At 38.1% G+C, this 20,097-nt stretch overlaps 2 protein-coding genes across 3 annotated transcripts; both read right to left on the bottom strand.

Annotated features, from left to right (window-relative positions):
- Positions 1–9,389: 9,389 nt before the first annotated feature.
- Positions 9,390–11,994, bottom strand: LOC113296088 (wall-associated receptor kinase 5-like). The gene is made up of 3 exons (XM_026544426.1): positions 11,093–11,994; positions 10,810–11,004; positions 9,390–10,719 (listed from the first exon to the last, which is right to left on the bottom strand). Exons 1-3 carry the CDS (start codon positions 11,955–11,957, stop codon positions 9,560–9,562), a joined length of 2,220 nt encoding a protein of 739 aa, XP_026400211.1. The 5' UTR covers positions 11,958–11,994; the 3' UTR covers positions 9,390–9,559.
- Positions 11,995–12,577: 583 nt separating this feature from the next.
- LOC113299786 (probable E3 ubiquitin-protein ligase RZFP34) lies at positions 12,578–17,345 on the bottom strand. Of its 2 annotated transcripts, none has more exons than XM_026548873.1 (12): positions 17,200–17,345; positions 15,155–15,734; positions 14,986–15,073; positions 14,714–14,773; positions 14,520–14,552; positions 14,270–14,347; positions 14,105–14,148; positions 13,951–13,991; positions 13,763–13,845; positions 13,563–13,654; positions 13,346–13,457; positions 12,578–13,034 (listed from the first exon to the last, which is right to left on the bottom strand). In XM_026548873.1, exons 2-12 carry the CDS (start codon positions 15,355–15,357, stop codon positions 12,888–12,890), a joined length of 981 nt encoding a protein of 326 aa, XP_026404658.1. In that variant the 5' UTR covers positions 15,358–15,734; positions 17,200–17,345; the 3' UTR covers positions 12,578–12,887. The 2 variants fall into 2 exon arrangements, with proteins under 2 accessions (XP_026404658.1, XP_026404659.1); XM_026548874.1 differs by having other exon boundaries at positions 15,155–15,405; positions 17,200–17,344.
- Between the last annotated feature and the right edge of the window lie 2,752 nt (positions 17,346–20,097).

Here is a 20,097-nt window from a genome sequence, read left to right as displayed (position 1 = left end):
ACGACGAGTCCGTGGTCGGTTAGGATTCGCGGGTCGGGCCCAATAAGGAAATCCTTAGAAAATTAGGTTTTGGAAATAAAATTGATATAAAAGGGATTAATCCTTTTTTTTCCACGACCAGCTCTCCATCACTCTCACCTTCACGCAGCAGGAGAAGTTCCCGCCGTGCCGACCACCACCTGCCGCCGCCGTTGCCGTCGTTGCCGCCGGCCAATTCCGGCCGACCAGGTACGTTTTTTTTTTTTTTGATGTTTATGACCTCATGAGTTGTTCATGTTTGATCATGATGAAGTTATATACATGTGTGTATATTAGTGTGAGTTTTATGAAAAACCCTCGTTTTTGAAAACGTATGTTCGTTCATCGTTAGTTTTGAAAACTAACTATAATCCCTGATTTAGGAGAGATTTTTTTTATATGAACCTAGGTCCAGTGATAAAACTTAGTTTATGAGCTTTCATGTGTACCAAGGTTTTATCATAAAAGAAGTGAATTTTCATGAAATCGGAATAATCCTTCGTTTTAAAGACAAATAACGATGACACGAAGGAAAATATGTATGATGAACTTGTGTCCAGTGATAAAATTTTGCTTATGAGCTTTCATGTAAATACAAAACTTTATCATATGTAGATGTGAGCTTTCACAATATTTTTTGAAATAAACCTTCGTTTTAAAGACAAATAACGACGATACGAAGGAAAAATAGTTTTTTTATATATATATATATATGCAGCCGTGACATATATTGTGCAAAATATGATGGTATATTTTATTTGCATGAATTTGTTTTCATTAGATAAAATCCTTGAGAATTTATGTAAGCAATTGCATTAATTGCTGTTTTTTCGAAAAATCAAAACGTGGGTTTTGAGGATTCTTCAAATAGACAATATATTTATGATGAATATTTATTGTTATGAACTTCATAGGTCAGTTGTGTGAATGTTCACATTATGAAAATTGTGTCCGTGATTTTATGAAAATCAGTTTCGAAATTAATAAAGTTTCGTTCGTTTTTGCAGTTTTCGAAGAGACGAACGATTTTGAGGTGTTAACTCTACCGTTACTATCACTATTGTTAGTGGAAGTACAAAAGGTAAGAGTTAAGAGTTACCATTTTTTCCGTATTTCCTTGATTCATGTCTGGACAGCATACTGAAGTAGAATGTAATGTGGACTTTGCAGTTGTTTTAGCAAAATGACCAATTCCTCAGCCAACGATACTTCAAGGGACGAATCGCATACTGATGATGACATCTCCAGGGATGATGCACGCATGGACGAGACCTCCATTGGTGAAGAAGAGGAGGATGCCACTGGCGTGAAGAACATTCCGAATATAGACGACGCATTCTTTGAGGAGGATCCAAAAGGAGCTGAAGCATATCTCAAGTCCCCAGTATATCGTCTTCTGATCAACCCTAGGACTGTGACTCAGAAGAAATTGGTGACCCCGAAGATGGTAATACGGCTTTGTCTCGAACGAGGGCTTTTCCTTGCATCGACCATAGAGTTTAAGCTTTCTCGACGCCCTTTGGAAAAAAATTCTGGATGGGCGAGGCATATGTTGGGTTTCCCTCATGTCAGGGCTATGCTCAACCAGGCGCAAGTGACGAGAGCTATTCAAGCTTCTGGAGACTTGTCTATTAATCATGATGTGAAAAGTATCGTGGCTTTGCTGGCCCGTTGGTGTGTTCCCACTCATACCTTCATATGTAGATGGGGAGAATTTACTGTTACCTTAGAAGATGTGGCTGCTTTGATGAATCTCCCGATTACAGGTAATTTCTCTGGAGGTCTTTCGGATGAGGAAAAAGTGGTTTTTGACACTCTGACAGCTACGATGGAAGAAGTGAACAAGGCGTCTGGTAGTAAAGGTTGTTATGCCCATTGGTTGACACGTTGGTGGCCAAGAGATGAAGTTTCTGATAGTCCCATCACCGGTATGTTACCTATTGCCGCTTTCTTATGCTTATGGTTATCCAGAGACATATTCGAAGACAGTGGACATTTTTTGAAGCCTTTCGTAATCCCTTTTGCTATTAAGATGGATCAAGGTGAGCAACTCCCAGTAGGTAGCTTATTCCTGGGCTCCTTGTGTTCTAACTTAGACTCCTTGGTGTTTGATTCCAGCGTGTCGAATGGCTTCATGAAGATTGAGTGTTATGTTAACACGATGTTTCTTCAAGCTTTGATGTGGGAGCACTTCAAGAATTATGCGCCTATCCCATGTAACATCCTGCAAGGACCAAATACTGATGCCCGTCACATCTTCGCGAGAAAGATAATGCCCGAATCATGCGTTGGTCTACAAAGCAGCCTCGGTCTAAAGCATGCCTCATTGATGTGTTGGATGAAGAATCGGAGTTCGACTTTCGTCCGTGGGTGTCGGTTCATGATTATGTTTCTCAACCAACGACTTTCAATACTGGAGAGAGCACGACTCTGAATTCTGGTGCTAACCCGAATAATGGTGAGAGATCCTTCATGTTGAGCTTTACTCCTGGTCACTTGTTATCCGTTATGTATGGAGAGTGCGCAGTAGAAGAATACAACATTGATAGGGCGGATCGACAAATGGGTATGGATCAATGTGTTCCAACTACCCGGAGAAGGAAACCATCAGTTGATCAGCTTGCGTCTCGTTTAGATCACACTCAAGTGGAAGGGAGTAGTTACTTGTTTCCTGGTTCTGATAGACTTGCATATGTAACCCCAGGTTATATAGAATTCTGGCATCAACAATTTGAGAGGTTGCATGAATTCGTGACAGTTAGTCAGCTTCCAGTGAAGATTCCTCCGGTTTTAATCTTTCTCTTTGATGGAATTGTTCTTGACCTCGCTTCTTAGCCTTGATTTCCTCTTCCTCCTCATTCGTTGCCACTAACGATGGTTTAATTTTTTGGGTTGTTTGTTCCTTTTTTGTATTTCTTCTTCCATTGCTGCAATTGATGTAGTTGTTCGCTTGCATCTTTGAAGTATGTTGTCGATTGATGATGGACTTGCCATTGAAAAGGTTTTTCATTCTGATTTTTTACTCAATAATAACTGAGAGGGGTTACCCTCCTTATATAGATTAGAGTTCCAACGACTCTAATTTTTGAAAATATGGCCATTGAGGTTTCTGAAAATATGGCCGCTGAGGTTTCGTATCAATGATGCACTACAATCGGTTGCTAACGATACACGTATTTCCTCCGAAAAGGACATTCGGTAGCGAACTTAAATTTTTATCTACCAATTAGGTTGGTATTTCTAAACACGACTATATTATTCGGAGGTTAATTTTTTTTTGTAAAGTCCCGAATGTACGATGGCCCAAAAATCAGAATTTGGGAAAAACTGATACTTTTCAAATTTTGAACTTGCAATAATCGGAAGTCAACTCAGTTACCCAAACTTCCGAATATGGGTTGTATAACATTCTATATTGGCCCTTGGAACCACCTAGAGCCATGGCATGGTTTGTTTTGAACTTGTAATATTCGGAGGATAATTTTTTTTTGTAAAGTCCCGAATGTACGATGGCCCAAAAATCAGAATTTTGGAAAAACTGATACTTTTCAAATTTTGAACTTGCAATAATCGGAAGTCAACTCAGTTACCCAAACTTCTGAATATGGGTTGTCTAACCTTCTATATTGGCCCTTGGAACCACCTAGAGCCATGGCATGGTTTGTTTTGAACTTGTAATATTCGGGGGATAATTTTTTTTTTGTAAAGTCCCGAATGTACGATGGCCCAAAAATCAGAATTTGGGAAAAACTGATACTTTTCAAATTTTGAACTTGCAATAATCGGAAGTCAACTCAGTTACCCAAACTTCCGAATATGGGTTGTCTAACCTTCTATATTGGCCCTTTTAAAGTCCCGAATGTACAACACAAATCATTGTCATTTATCTGCTCTTCTTTACTTTACGACCGTGACTACCTCCCAGTCCTGCACGACCACGGGTTTGAGCACCTTCAGTTTGAGCACCTTCAGTTGGAGCAGCTTCAGTTGGAGCACCTTCAGCGCTCGATGAAGCTCGAGTTCTTTTACCCGTCTTTGATACTGCCACCTTGGGAGGATGCCTCTTCGTGACTTTCTCCCCAAACTGGGAAGCATAATCTTCGTTATCCATATTATCAACTAGGTCTCTAGACTCTTTGATCTTCTCAACTGGCATGGGATCTCCGCTCTTCAGGCATGCAGTTAACATTTTGGAAACACGCTTGAACCTATTCACCTGTTTTTTATACGTAATGACATAACATCAAACGGTAATTACCTAAGATTTATAGGAATAATATAAAATGAACAAAAATATAAGAACACGCACCAGTCTATCATAACCAGCTGGTTTGTCTTTGATGATACAATTATAACTTGAACCTACCGCAGTAGTGTTGGATTTGATTTCACGGATAACCAAAGGATGTGATACGTTGTTATACGAACTCATATAGTCTGGAGAATTTTCATCACCTCGGGTGGTTCGTCTACCAGTGTCGATAATGAAGTCATTCCTCTTTTCCCAGTTATCAAGAACAGTAGGTGGGCCTGTGTGAACAATCGTGAGATTGTCACCACTAGAAGAGCACAACTCCAACTCCAATTTGTAGTAATCCCCCATTTCCTCCACAGGTTGATGTTGTATATACCCGTGTTGTCGCATCACCCTAGAGGGGTTATACATCACATATCCTGTGGGGTGCCACAATGGTCCAAAATAAAGGGACAAGTCCGACCGAACATTTATATGCCCACTGGCTCGATCTTCCTTGTATGGATCAAAGCATACGTCTGAGGCCTTCAATTGGTCCAAAATCCCCCTCATGTGAATCAACTGCTGCTCTTTTGTCCTAGAACGGTTGTCTTCAAATATATACTTTGTTCCTCTAGGAGTACCTTTGCACCACCTCGGGTTCTCTCCGGCCAACTTCAGGATAGGGAAGTGGTCATAGATCCATGCCTATATACATAAGAAACCAAGTTTTAGTAAATAGATTGTGTATATTCAGTAGTAATTTCCAAACATTATTTCCGATTATATATAATCGGAAATAAAACTAAGTACCTATCCACCGAATAACCAACATTCCGAAATAGATATGGATCATTTCCTAACGAATATGCGTAATTTGGAGTTCAGTAACCTATAGTTTTTCTGGCCTGTATATTCGGTTCTAATATCAAAAGTATATTTCCGATTATATATAATCGGAAAACAAAATAAGTACCTAGACACCGAATAACCAACATTGGAACAACAGATGGATCATTTCGTACCAAATATGCGTCATTTGGAGTTCAGTAACCTATAATACTTTGGCCTATATATTCGGCAGTAACTCCCCAAGACTAAACTCCGATTTTAAACAATCGGAAGTAAAACTAAGTAACATGTTCCCGAATATGCATAGTTTGGAGTTATGAATATGCATCATATGTATTGTCTACCGAATAACTATAGAGTGAGTTATAGAGTTAAAGAAAAAACCTGCAATAGAGCCACGTTCCCGGCAACTTGGCAGGTTCCTAGCCTCGAAGCCTTTCTCAACTCTTCCATCAAGAATGCTAGGCATGCCGTGCCCCAAGAATAGTCACCGACTTCATGGAGAGGATCCAAAAGTTGTATAAGGTTGGCGTCGATCCGGTTGCCAGAAGTATTGGGGAATTTGACACATCCCAATACACAAAGGAGATATGCGGTGGCAGCGTGGTTCACTTGCTCATCAATTAACGTTCCATTCTTTTCCTTCTCCAAGGTGCCTCGGAACATATTCATCAAAGATGTAATGTTGATCTGTCTTGTTCTGTAACTTGCATGCCTCCTAAACTCTGCAGTTGTTGTCTCTTCATCCCAACCTAAGCACTTTTTAGTGAGAGCATAAAGTTGTGCCCAACTTAACTGCTTTGTGTAGTTAAACTTCACAGCTGTGCCTTGGTCGGGAAGGTTAAGAATCTGCACAACATCATCCGGGGTAATCGTCATCTCCCCAAACGGCATATGAAAAGTATCGGTCTCAGGATACATTCTCTCCACGAACGCCGATATGGCCACACGATCATGTTCCAACAATGAATTCTCGGCGGCATTAGCTAACCCCGAGTTTGGAACAATTGACTTGAACCTTTCACATTCACCGGATAAAGGCCACGCAAGCATTTTTGTTGGTGCGGCGGTAGGTTTAAGTATACGGTCCGCATCTTGATGATCCTATTAAAGTACATAAAAAAATCCTTAATACAAATATTACGATATACCACATAGACAATACATTAATAAAAAATAGTAATTTTATTACCTCGGTTTCGTATATTTCTCTGGCCCATGAGTCTTTGTATCCAAATAGCAATTTTCCTCCATCCGCCGGTAGCCCAAGGATTGTGCCTGCTTGAATACCCTTCTTCTTCAAGTGCTGAGGGACAAGATGTGATGCTTTCTTAGAAATATCCTTCTTTACACCATCTTTTCCTTTTTTGGCTTTTTGGGTACCACTTGGTTGTCCTTCTTCTTCTACTCTTGGCACTGGATCAACTGGTTCAATTTCATGGTGAGGTGTAACTTGTGGAGCAGTTGGTTCTACACTTTGTTGAGCGGCTTGTTCAACACTCGGTTGCACCCCTTGTTCACTGCCTTGTTGTTCTACACTTTGTTCAGCACTTGGTTGCACTCCTTGTTGACTGCTTTGTTCTTGTAAGCTTTGTTGAGCACTTGAATTATCTTTGGCACTCCTTTCCCTCCTAGCACTAGCTGTCACTTTCTTCCTCCTTTCTCGACTTTGTTTAAACAACAAAGAAAGGAACAATATTTACAAACTATACAATCAGAAGACAAAGTATGGAAATATAACCCGAATGTACACATTCGGACGTAAGAAGACACATACTGTTCCCGAATACAAAACAATCGAAAGCTAACTAAACATATTTACAACCGAATATGCATCAATTGGAGTTCAGAAGCTCTAAATTTTTCATCCTACACAATCGGAAGACAAAGTACACAACTATAACCCGAATGAACAAATTCGGAAGTAAGAAGACACATATTTTTTCCGAATGAAAAACAATCGGAATATATTTAAACATGTTTACAACCGAATATTCATCAACTGGAGTTCAGAAACTCTAAAATTTTATCCTACACAATCGGAGGTATAAAACATTATATTGTCTTCCGAATAAATACTGGCCCCAAAATGGGATTTTTCCTATATCAGAAATTTTGAGATTTTTTCAATATATATATATATATATATATATATATATATATATATATATATATATATATATATATATATATATATATATATATATATATATATTCGGTAGTGAGTGTACTTCCGAATACTGTGTGTCTACTTAAATATATTCGGGAGCCAAAAAGTTCATTAAACTACCGATTATTACCAGTTTGTATCCAGGAAGATATGACCAACAATATTCGGCCGATAACCATCAAATATTTCTCCCGAATACTGTCGATGTTCTTGAGAAATGAAGAACACGACTATATTCGGAAGTAAATAAGCATGAATATCGCCCGAATCTGGATAAATAACTGAAAACCCTAGAAATTTTTTTTCTCGATTCATCGAATTAAAGCGAAATAAACCCCAAAAATGATAGATTCTTACCTAATTGGGGCCATTTGAAGTTGACGAAGTGTTTGACTATCGGAATCGCCACCACCGACTACATCGACGGGTACTTCTTCTTCGCGTTCTTCGCGTTCTTCTTCATTTGCAGCAACAATTTCTTTATTTCTTGCTAAAATCCCAATCTTTGGATCGATACCCCGAGCAACGTTTTTGGTTCTAGGTCTGTGGGTTTCATTTCCCTTATTCATTGTTTTATAAACGAATCGACGATGTTTTGATTTTACGATTCGCGGCGATGTTTCGGTTGAACACAAGAACGAGGAAAAGTTTTTTTTTTCTTCCACAATCGGAAGATAATATGAAACTGGAAGAAGAAGAGTTGAAATGAGTAGAATTTTTTTTGATTTGGTTTTTATACGGTTTTACCAGAAGGGCATTTATGTAACTTCAATATCATATAGGGTACCCCTTAACTAGAGTCTTTGGATGGGTATAAATTGATGGCCCCTAAATCCTTTCGGGTGGCCCCTAAAAACGCGAGGAATAAAATAACCAGGAAACCTCACCTTACCTACCTACCTCAGTTGCGGCAAAATTTGATGTTGGGATGCGTTATACTGTGTTACTGGAGTCATGGGGAAACAATCTCCTTTAGGAGATTGAGGGATCGAAATCAATGGGGAGTGCATATGATGTCATGTGCCTACAGCATCCGTCGTAACTTCGAGATACGATGCAATAAAATTAGTTGCACACACCTGGCTTGTGGTAAATATTAATTAGAAGGTTTAAAATATATCTTAAGAGGACATCTATTCCTGCTTTTTCAGAAGATGTCACTGAGAGCTACGGGAAGACTACTATGTCAGAGGCTCTTCATGGGAGATTCCAGGAACTTTAGTGCAAAAGCAGTATCTCCTGACAATGTTCAGAAAAAAGTGAGCAACTTACTATTTTGACTCTGAAGCTTTAGAGTGATGCTAAACTATGTTGATAGCATAGCTGTGGACCTGATTTTTTAAATTTTATTTATAATGTGATCATGCAGCTATTAAATGAACTTCACAAGAAAAGAAAATTGGCGGAAATAAGGTGTCTTACGGCTGCTGCGGAGAAAGATGTTGTAAGCCCTTTTCTTCTCCACTTCTTGACTGTTATTTGTTGGACATTATTGTATGTGAATCGTCATACTAATTATAGATTAAATGTCTTTATCAGGCTTATTGGGAAGCACATATTGGCAATAAAGAAACTAGGTACTTCAATAATGTCACGGCTATCGCTTTGTCTGCCATATATATATCGAGTGACATCATCTACGGCCAAATAACTGGCGGCAAGGCAAGTTCTATTTCTCTTGTCCTTATTCTACCTCTCTTCTTATTGTGCTCACGGTGTAATTTGGTTTAGCTACATTTTCATTTTACGATGCTTATTAGATCTGGCTCAGTATTCCCTTAGAACCTGTTTTAGGTAGGCATTCACTCTAACATTCATGTGTTTTGTTTTTGCCACTGCTGTCTTTTTATGTCTCTGATGATGCACCAAATCTGTTCTTGATGTCATTCTTATGCATGTTGTTGCGGAGGCTGCTGTGGGGGTGATAGTAGTGGTGGTGCTTTAATCATCTTATGGGATGGGTTATGTTATGTCTTCTGGGTATCTCCTGGTTTCCAATTGAGGCCTAAAGCTAGGGATTAACTATTAAGTTATATACTGTAAGAGATATGTTTGACAAAGCAACTATTATTATTTAAAGAGTTTTATAGATATTAATCTCTCTATCTTCTCTTCTTCACTAATACTTGTAATTTTGTGGTGATACACTTGTGTTAATCTACTCATGGAAACTGTATATGACACACTGCTGCTCACGAAATGACTGTACTAGCCAAATTACGGACAACATGAAGGATACAGTGGAAGTTGGATTCTAATCCTTAAACAATTAAAGATTGTAAAGACTAAAAGGATACACTTGTGCTGCTATATGATGGGATACTATAGAGATCAATAGCGTCAGACGGTAAGTTGGATGTTCCATTTTTGTTGCTTGTTTGATGATCCTGTCCATATGACCTTAGTAAAACCTGTAGATCTGCTGCTATCTCTTTCATCGTAGGCCTCATTTCACCCTTTAAGTTAAGGCATTTCCTTGCGATTTCTGCGACTGCAAACACTTCCTCCAATTTCCCATCACTTGCAAATTTCTCGTTCATAAGTTGGAAAGCATCATCTCCTTCCATTAAAGACATGAAGTATGTTGACAGATTTTTTTGATTTTCTGGTCTCATAACGCAAACTGGTTTTTCATCCGTTAAGAGTTCAGCAAGAACCACACCGAAACTATACACATCACTTTTATCTGTGAGTTGGCTTGAGTTGAAGTATTCAGGATCTAAATATCCAAACGTCCCATGAACTATTGTATTTATATGCGTGTGATCCAATGGAACTAACCTTGACGCTCCAAAGTCCGCGACTTTGGCCGTGTAATTTTCATCCAGTAATATGTTGGTGGACTTTATATCCCTGTGAATGATGGGTGGAGATGCTGCAGAATGTAAGTATGCAATTGCACTAGCGATTTCGGTTGCAATCCTTAAGCGGCTTTCCCAAGTAATGGAGGGCATTCCAGTAGAATCATTCTGCTTGGAATGAATATGTTGGAAAAGAGTACCACTAGATACATATTCATAAACAAGCATAGGAACTTCAGTTTCTAAGCAACAACCCAAGAGCTTCACCACATTTCTGTGATTAATCTGAGTTAAAATAACAAGCTCATTTACGAACTGCTCGATTTGACTCTGGTCGATTACCTTTGACTTTTTGATGGCGACTACACGATTATCAGATAAAGTTCCCCTGTACACTATACCATACCCTCCTTCCCCAAGAACTTCACTCTCGTTATATTTGTTGGTTGCCGATTTTAACTCTTCCGATGTGAAGATTCTTGTCGACTCTGCGCCTTTTTCGTTTGAAGATAAAAGTTGCCTTAACAGTAACCCACCATTTTGTTCAAAGAACTTCTCTTTAAGCTTGAACAGCTTCCGTTTCCGAATGCTCAAGTGTAGAAGAAACCCGCCAATAATGATAATAAGGATCCCAAGTCCAATACCTATCACATTATCAACGGTGCATGCGCAATGAGTTCAAGAAAAATGAGCATACAATCACATGATTAGTGAAGTGAAGTGAACATTCATACCAAGTGCAACCTTTAGCACGGGGAATTCGGCCTTGCCAACAGTTTCTTTGTAAACGATACTGATGCAACCAGGCCCGTCTTTCCTCCCATCGCCGCTCTTGCCTTCTGGACAAGAACACTTGTAACTTCCGATTGTATTTGTACAAATGCCTTCGCTGCAGGGATTGTTGTTCTTATCTTCGCACTCATTTACATCTATTAGATATCCAATTGTTTTCAATCAGATTGACCGAAATCCATTAACCAAGATTCGGACAACAAAGATACAAATTAAGCAACATACCTGTGCATCCAGATTCGAGATACGGGTTTCCTTTGTACCCTTTGCTGCAAATGCAGCGATATCCCGGGATATTTGTTGTCTCGGAACAATAACTGTTTGCCTGGCACGCATAAGTTTTACTGTTTACCTCCTCTTCTTCACAAGTACGGTTAGATTCCATAGCCCAGTCGAGCACCACCGGTATGACAACATTTTTATATGTAGTAAGGAAGCCTTCCATTGTAAGATCCTGTGGATTGAACGAATATTGCCCTAGCTCAGCCAATAAGGCGAAGTTGCACAAATTGGAAGTTTTAGTCACATTCTTGGTTTCAGGCATGTACACCTCTCCACTAAATCTCTTGGTACCCTTTGGGATATCTGTCTCGCAACATATGTACCCATTGCTGTTGCAGGATGTTCTTGCCGTAGTTTCCTTAATCTCACAGCTAGATTTGCATTCTCTCATTACCTCTTGTCTTTCATCGTTGCCATCCGTCCAAAGTGCGACTCCGGCGAGGTCGCATCCGATCCCAAATAAATTGTTTCTGGTAAACGACACAGTAAATGGAGTATTCCTTAGGTTGATGTAAGGGTAAAGACCAGACTCTTCATAGTCATCATTAGCCATAGATTTACCAGAATGATCGTTGCAATAGACTATTGTGAAGGAGTTTTTAATGCGAACTTCTGTATCTGATATACTCAGAACTTGTAGTTTATCACCGCTTGCGTCGATAAACGGTTTAGGAGGATTAAATGAAGAATCACAGATGATCTTGTATCTAGTATTACCATTCATGGAGCAGGCATTACCTATACCAAATGGATATGGAATGGTTACATTCCCACATTTCTGTTGGCAACCACTTTTTGCTTGTACCATGTCGGATGTTTCGGCAACCGATAGTGAAAATGATGATATTGATAGTGTTAATAACGTATAAAAGATCATAATATGCTGAAACATTTTTCCTGATGAATGAAGATTGTTCAGAATCTTAACGATTACTCGAAGAAAACCAAACTGGGGATTTGGTTTTTCATCATGTGTGTATATTAATTAGTGTGTCGCACGTCTCAAGTGGTAGTTTATTTAGCTGATTAATTAGAACTCCACCAGTAAGAAAGCATTGACATAAATTGTCAACTTACAGCCTAACAGATATCACATGGGAACAGATGGTTGGAGTCTCGGCCATCGAAATGTAGCAGGTAAGGACGTATGACAACACACCATATTGTCTGTTGAGAACTTGGAAGTGTTGTTTATAGGGTCTATCAGTACCAACGTAGCCACCTATCTACTTTATCTGACTTTACTAATGAATTATAGTAGCTGTGAGGAATCATATCTTTCATATACCACATGAGGAATATAGCATGGCATATAGGAGTTTTTGTTGTTTGCATATTTTTTTCCCGGTTGCAAACTTAGAAGCTAGAGTAGTGCAAGAAGACTCGAAAAGACTGCAATCTATTCAGAGATAATGCACAGCCATAAAATCGTCAAACTAACAATCATTTCATATATTTCTTAAAAAGAAAAGGGGTCACAAGTTATGTTAATACCTAAACCCCGTTTATTGAGAAATTCCTACCATTTACAACAAAAACTTTAACGATTATATAACCAACATTATAGCAACGCCAAAGAATTTTAGGGTCATCTGTAGTTCCCCTCTAATCTTCATGCAAAACTATCATGATATGAAAATACATTGTCAAAATATGAGAATCAGACATTTCTAAAGAAAAGGACAGAAAAGTTTCTACCTAGAAAACCAGATAATCATGACAAGAACAAGTATGAACTTCATTGTGATTCGGTTGCTGATGCCGTCGGTGTTGTTCCTCCTCTTGTTTGGCGAGTATTGTAAGATTTGCAATTCAAACATTTTTGAGCCACAGCATGATACTGGACCTCTGAGTTTGCTCCACAGTCATTGCAAAGTATCCAGACCTATTAATCAACACAACCACCATCTTGTCAGGAAACTACCTGCGGAGCTCTCTAGTATTGAAAACTTTGACTGCCAACGTTCTTGCTGCCGAACTTGCAAACCTACTATTTTATAACTTCTCCAATATGTAGATGTATAATCAAGTAAAATCATAAGTGACTTCTGCCATTAGGTGAGGTGAAACTTAGCATATTAGACGCGCACACACACACACACACAATAGTATTTCAGGCGACTTCTACATACTGCGAAAAACACTGTATTTGTAACAATCTGTGAGGGCATCAGAAAGAGAGAATAGCAGGCTGACCATTTTATTGTGATAGGATTCTGGCATAGGTGTGGCTGCAATCTCCATGTCAAGTTTCTCCCATACTTTAGACATATCACATACAGACCTGGAGCAAAGAGGGCAGGCATATCTGTTGTGGTAACAGTAACAAAAATAAGACATCCTCCCAGTCGAGCACAGATGATTAAACAGTAAAAGAAGAAGAAACATAAAGCAAAAGAAATAGAGTACTCACTGCAAGTGTTGCTGCATCTCCTTCAAGCAATTCACATGAATCGTGTGTCCACAGGGTAAGACGCTTATATCATCAGTTGATTCAAAAAGAAACTGCAAATCATTTTCACTTGTAAGCATACACATAGGAATTCAGAACCTATACCATATAATCCTTGCAAAACTTAGACACGGGTACTGAAAAAAATGGTATCTTTATACCTCAAAGCAAACAGGGCAGTCATGATGCATTGCGCCTTCCACACAAGGGTGACAATTCTTTAGCAGAATGGAATAGCAACAACCTTCGTTTTGCAGCAGGTAAAAAATGAATTTTTCATGTCATTCATGTAAGTAAATAATAATACAACAGACAATATGTTAGTTGTACAGCTCAAACATGAACTTACCACATTTGTAGCAGTGAAAGAAATTTTCCTGACCCCCTATTCTGCAAACAATAAAAATTAAATGTGAATAAAACTAAAAAACCTACTCAGATAATAAACACTTCTGATCTCAAAGAATAGTCCAGAATACGGGACAGAAGAAGTAGAAGAGAACCTGCAAATACCACAGCCATTGCAATGATACTGTTCCTTTGACGTCTGCAAATTGGGTAAGTAACGAAGGGTTATCGGTGCTGTCCCAACAATATGCAAGAGATATATCTGGTAAGTACTTAACTGGAAGTATGAGGGGAAAAACCCCGAAGTTTTAGTCACTTACATCATCATCAAACAACTTGCAGGTATCACAGAAGAATTTCCCCATGCATACACCACAGTTAACGCAGATTTGTTGGACCTGGTAATAACAGTAGCGAAACAAGATAGTTATGAATATATTGGCAAATCCCAGCAGTAAGGTTATATACACAGTTCCAGATTGAAGCTTACGGTTACAGTAGAATGATGACAACAAGTAGTTGACAGAAGGTCAAATAAAAGTAACACTACATTGTAAAAGTGAAACATACCTCTTGCTCTGTGCCACAGAGTGAACATATAACCTGAAAAAGGAAGAACATAAGAGAACTTAATTTTCCAGAAAGTATGAAGACCTAATTGAAGGACATTGAGCATGGAAATAGGAAGAACACGCTAACCCATTGAATTATCAATAACAGCCTTTTGGAGTCAGAGAAGAAAATACTACAATGAAGGGATTGACCTGTTGTACTTGCTGGCGAGGAAGATCATGTCTGTGGTTCCCTTTAATGTTAATACTGTTCTGCACATATGAAATGAGGCACTTGTTACCAAAACGGAGAAAAAGTTAGACGAAAAATTTGTGTTTAACTTATAATGCTAAGAGTTTGTAAAGCTATTCTGGCCAAAACAGGAACACTTAGCGAAGATAACAAAAATTGTACAAACAAACTAGTGAGCACTTCTGACATCATATGGTAGTTTATATCAAAGACGAAACTTGAACAGCCGCACCTTCGCGTCATTATGACAATGCCGGCAATCAAATATTTCATTGCAGCATGGAGCTCTAATGCGGCACCTTCGGCGATAATGTGCACAACTGATAATCACAAGTCCGTCCATTAGCATAAAAACACAAAACAAGACTTGTGTTGAAGGCAGCATTAAGCACTCAGCATACCCATATTGCATAAGTCCTCTTTCCAGTACTTGTTTTGCACTAGTGACTGCACTATCTCTTGCTTCTTCTATGAGCATCCAGCTTCCACTGGAACTCTGCGAGCATGAACCTGTAGTCCCTTTGCTGATTATGTCAGGATCCTCTGGATAGTCAGATCCATGAGATTTAAAAACATCGATCAAACCTCCCCCCTCAAGATACATCGTGAGTGACGGTGATAACAGGCCAAACACTCGAACGAGATTCAACACCTGTTGAAACACATATATTTAGAACAGTATTCCTAAATCTCCAAAGGCACATTTCGTCACCTGATCAAACCAAGCAATCACTATATCATAATGTTGCTTTTTGGTAATACTGCCGCAGAGGAATTAATATCAGCAACAACACAATCCAACTAATGTTGAATAGCTCCATTCAGCTTAACTTGAGGAGGAGTCATCAGAACAATCAGAGAAATAAGTACTCCCCCATTACTATGGAGAACCCTGATTCTTGAGCGTAAAAGTAACCAGTGATAACCACTTGATCCAATCAAATCGAACTAAAATGTGAATCAGCAACAATATCGCCATCTCTGGTCAAACCAATATAGCAAATGATCAAACACATGCAAGGAAGTAAAAAGAAGTGAACATAGTAGAAAGGTTAGGAGAATGGTTTACTATTCCATTCGTTGGATAAAGTTGGGATATTAGACAAGCTTTTCCCAGTTCACGCTTTGGCCTCTTCATCTCCAACAAAATCATCCCAGTTTAACAAACCTTATAAACTCCGTTCTGATTTCGCATCCAAATTAGACATATCTTTAACTAAGAAGGTCTACTTTAGCGCCTAAATGACTTTAACTTTTCTTTCTAGCTAGCACCAAACCAATTAAATAACCGATAAAGGTAACTTGCGGGTCACTGGAAACCCTGCAAGATAAAGTGTCTGTACAGCAAATAATCATCTACCTTCAAAATGCAGAACTTACGAAACTGACAGAAGACTCAGTGAATTGCCGATAGCTTATATCCTAGAACCATGTTACCCTCATGCCTATAGTTTAATGTTAAAGAAGTGATTCCAGATGCAGCAGGTTTGGATGTATCAATATGGAAGAAAGGAAACGCAGATATCTCTCTAATTGAGAGGTAAAGTCGTTGGCTGATGATACCAACAACTTGAGTTCGAAACTCGTCAACACCTACTTCCTACCGACCTGATCAATGACAAAACAATACGAGGCAAGACAACTCCAACTATGAGTCAGCATCCAAGAATTCAGCGAGAAATTTAATTTCTGAATAAATTTTTTGAAGTTGCTTATTATCCATTTAACAACTTGTATCCCAAATTGCATTTTCAAGATCATCAGTCATTGGAAATTCAATCACAAGCAAACAAGCTGAGGCGTCATGTCACTTTTCATACGGAAATAAGCACACTCTGTTATAATGGTTACTATGGAGAACCCCTGATTTTTGAGCTGTAAAAATAAACAGTGAAAAACCACTTGATCCAACCAAATTGTATGTGCCAAATTTTACTAGTCTAAATTCAAGGAGAATAACAAATTTGAAGTTGCCTCATTCCTCATTATCTATTCAACAATTTGTTCAACCACTAATTGCTATTTCAAGATCATTAATCATTGGAAATTCAACCCCGCGTTATAGAATAAATCATGAGAGACTACTTTCACAATCATTTCAAACACACACAGAAGCAAAATATTGCTACACAGGAGGAACTTCCTCTTTACAGAATAACACACAATCACCAAACAACTATCAAATCAACACAGAAAACCCTAGCTATGAACAACTGATTCAATTTTCACCAAAAAAAAAAAAAAAAACATTCATCAAGCATCATTCGTTCATCATACCATCCTAATTTCATTATTTCCTCTAAATGGTCGCAAAATTAACACAGTACTGCTCTGGCTTAATCTACCAAACATTCAATAATTCATGGACAATCAACTCCAAAAAAATTAAGAAAATAAACTAGAGACGAAGGAAAATAAACCGTAATTAAAACTTTGAAGAACGAACTTTAGACTTTAGATCTCGCCGATCCTGAAAAACGAGAAGAATCACAAAACTTAGGTCTCTTCTGCAAATTTTCCAAATAGAAGAAGAACTTCGCCGATTCTCGGGGAAGATTTTCTATTGCCAAAAGTATCCGTTTCAACTTTCAATCATTTTCGTAAGGACTATTTTTATATATCTCGTGGGGGTATTTAAGTGGTGGAGTACTGAAACAAAAAGTATGATGACTCATCAAGTATTACCTCAGAAGTGTCACTTCTTTCATTTTGGCGGGAGGAAGTATATCTTAGGTATTTGATAACAGATAAAGGAAAAAATTCCATGAAAAGTGATTCCATGGAATCAGTTTCCTCCGAGAGTAAGGAAAGACTTTCCATAGAATTTCATGGAATTAAGTTTAAAACATATTTTAGACCACGTTTTTTTACAATTATATTGTATGGAAATAATTTTTTGACCAAACGACGGAATACATGTTACTTCCATGGAAAGATGACTATTTCCATGGAATTAACTCCTGTCAAACACAGCCATAGTTTTTCTTTTTTTCTAATACGAAAGAAAGAATTCTACTGCTTAAATACTATCTGACATAAGTCACATAACTGTTTCACCGGAAGAGATGACATCAGTTAACCATGGAGGCATATAGTGTTGCCATTCCCAGGTACTAGTAAAAGAAAGTGTTTATTTATTTATTTTTGCAATGGTATCTGCGATATTATTTCCTTCATGACGGATAAAACTACATTTCCATGAGGTAAAATTATTAAGTGAATGAATTGCATCTTGTATTATACTCGCGCTGGTCCATTTGACTGCCCTTTTCTTCCCATTGATAGTATTCACCACTCCATGGTTGTCACCTTCTAGGTGTAACTTTGAAATTCCTTTTTCCTTTGCCCGACCTATTGCTTCGAATGCTGCCAATACTTCTGATTGCTCCGGGTCTAAGACTCTTTTGCAGTGTCCCATAGCTCCATTGCTTGCACCTGAAAAATCACGACAAATTAGTCATATTCCTGTTAACTTATTAAATTTGCACCAAGCTACATCAAAGTTAACTTTAGTAATATGCAGCTCAGGTTTCTCTCATTTCTTGAGTTTAGGATCAACTCATCCTTCTCTTCTGACAAGAGAATAGACTCCTTAAACTCTTATCCAGTTAGTCATATGATTCTTCACACTTAGGACTATATCTTCTATTTTCACCTGCTCAAAAACCACCCTGCAATGTGTTTCCATATGTTTATATTTAAATTAGTTGTATAGAGGGGTTTGGCGGGATTGGGTTTAGCAATGGGGCTAATCCAACTGGATGGATTTGGGTACGTGCTTAAGTCCGGCTTTAGCCTAGGGGAAAAAAATGTCTCCGTATGTGCCACATTATAAACATATACAGTTAAATTTTGTTGTGTTTGTGGGCCTATTTTGAACATCATTATCAAACCAAGATGATACCCACCTATGGATATCTTTTCCTTGTAAAATCTGCATACAATTAGCATCAATACTAGCAAAGTTACTGTAGTACAGTGGTAAAGTCACTGGGTGATGATACCAGTGACATGAGTTCGAAACTCGCTAGCACCAAAATTCTTTACCTGTAAAAAAAGGAGATCTGTATACAGTTAGCATCAATACTAGCAAGAACAGGGTTAAAAACGCTACATTCTGCAAAAATATGTTGTTGAGTTTCATCATGATCTTTACAAAAGGGACATTCAATAACCCATGGTTTGTGTACCTAAATATCTTATCCCTAGTTGGCAAACACCCGTGGAGAAACTTCCAAATGAAATGTTGAACTTTTATAGGCAGTTTAGTTTCCGAAAGAGCTTTCCAGTATATCATGTTGCTATTAGCAGGTCTGACTTGAGACGAGTCTAGAATAACCATATATGAAGTTTTGACTGTAAAGACATTATTACTAGATGGTTTCCATCTAACAATGTCTTTTCCTGATCTTGGAATTCTAATTTTTTGGATAGCCTTAATTGTATTTCTATCAAACAAAGCTTTTAGATTATTTTTTTCCAATTTTTCAAACTGGCATCAATTAAGTGGAACACTTTACTAATATCAGTAGACACAAAGTTGGATTTAGGAGTACCATCCATGTTAATCCAATTTTTTCCAGTTAAAGATTTCACTTCCATCTCCAACCAGCCAACAATAGAATTTTTTAATAATATCAATATCATCACAAATTCCTTTCCATACTCAAGATCCATGTCTAGGGAGAACACAATTAAGAGGATTTAGACCATTAAAGTATTTATGTATAAGAAGAGTATCCCAAGGGGCATATGGATCTTCGATCATTCTCCAAGCTAACTTAGCTAAGAGAGCTTGATTTAGGATGGCAGATCGTCTGATATTTAGACCTCCTAAGTCTTTAGGGAGAGCTACATGGTTCCATTTGTTCATATATATTCCTTTTCACCTTGATTTTTATTCCACCAGAAACATCTTTGGATAACATCCATTTTGTCAGTGATAGTCTTTGGCATGGGAAAAACAATCGTATGTTGACCAGCAATTGTCCCGAAAAGATTGTGTGAGAGTTGTCTTACTAGGTTAGGCAACAAAAACATGTGGAATAACAGCCTAAAAACTATGTACGCAAAAACTATGTACTTCATAATTCATATACTTCCTTGACACTTTGATCATACTAATATGAACAAGTCAAATACTATAATATCATATATAACTTTGCATGCTATGTTTTCAATCTTAAACGACTTGAAAGAAATGATAGGAATGGAAGCAAGTCAAGTCAATATTACTAACCTCAAGTGGAAGGATGATGTCTTAGTTGTAGTCGTTACGTCTTCACGTTCATCAGGTCTTCGGAAATACTTGTATGTAACTTGTACGTTAATCCAAGACACTTGA

The sequence above is a fragment of the Papaver somniferum genome, chromosome 7 (assembly GCF_003573695.1).
Source record: "Papaver somniferum cultivar HN1 chromosome 7, ASM357369v1, whole genome shotgun sequence".
NCBI classification, from domain to species: domain Eukaryota; kingdom Viridiplantae; phylum Streptophyta; class Magnoliopsida; order Ranunculales; family Papaveraceae; genus Papaver; species Papaver somniferum.
The sequence above is the reverse complement of the archived record's forward strand: the minus strand, read 5'-3'. Positions and strand labels throughout refer to the sequence as shown.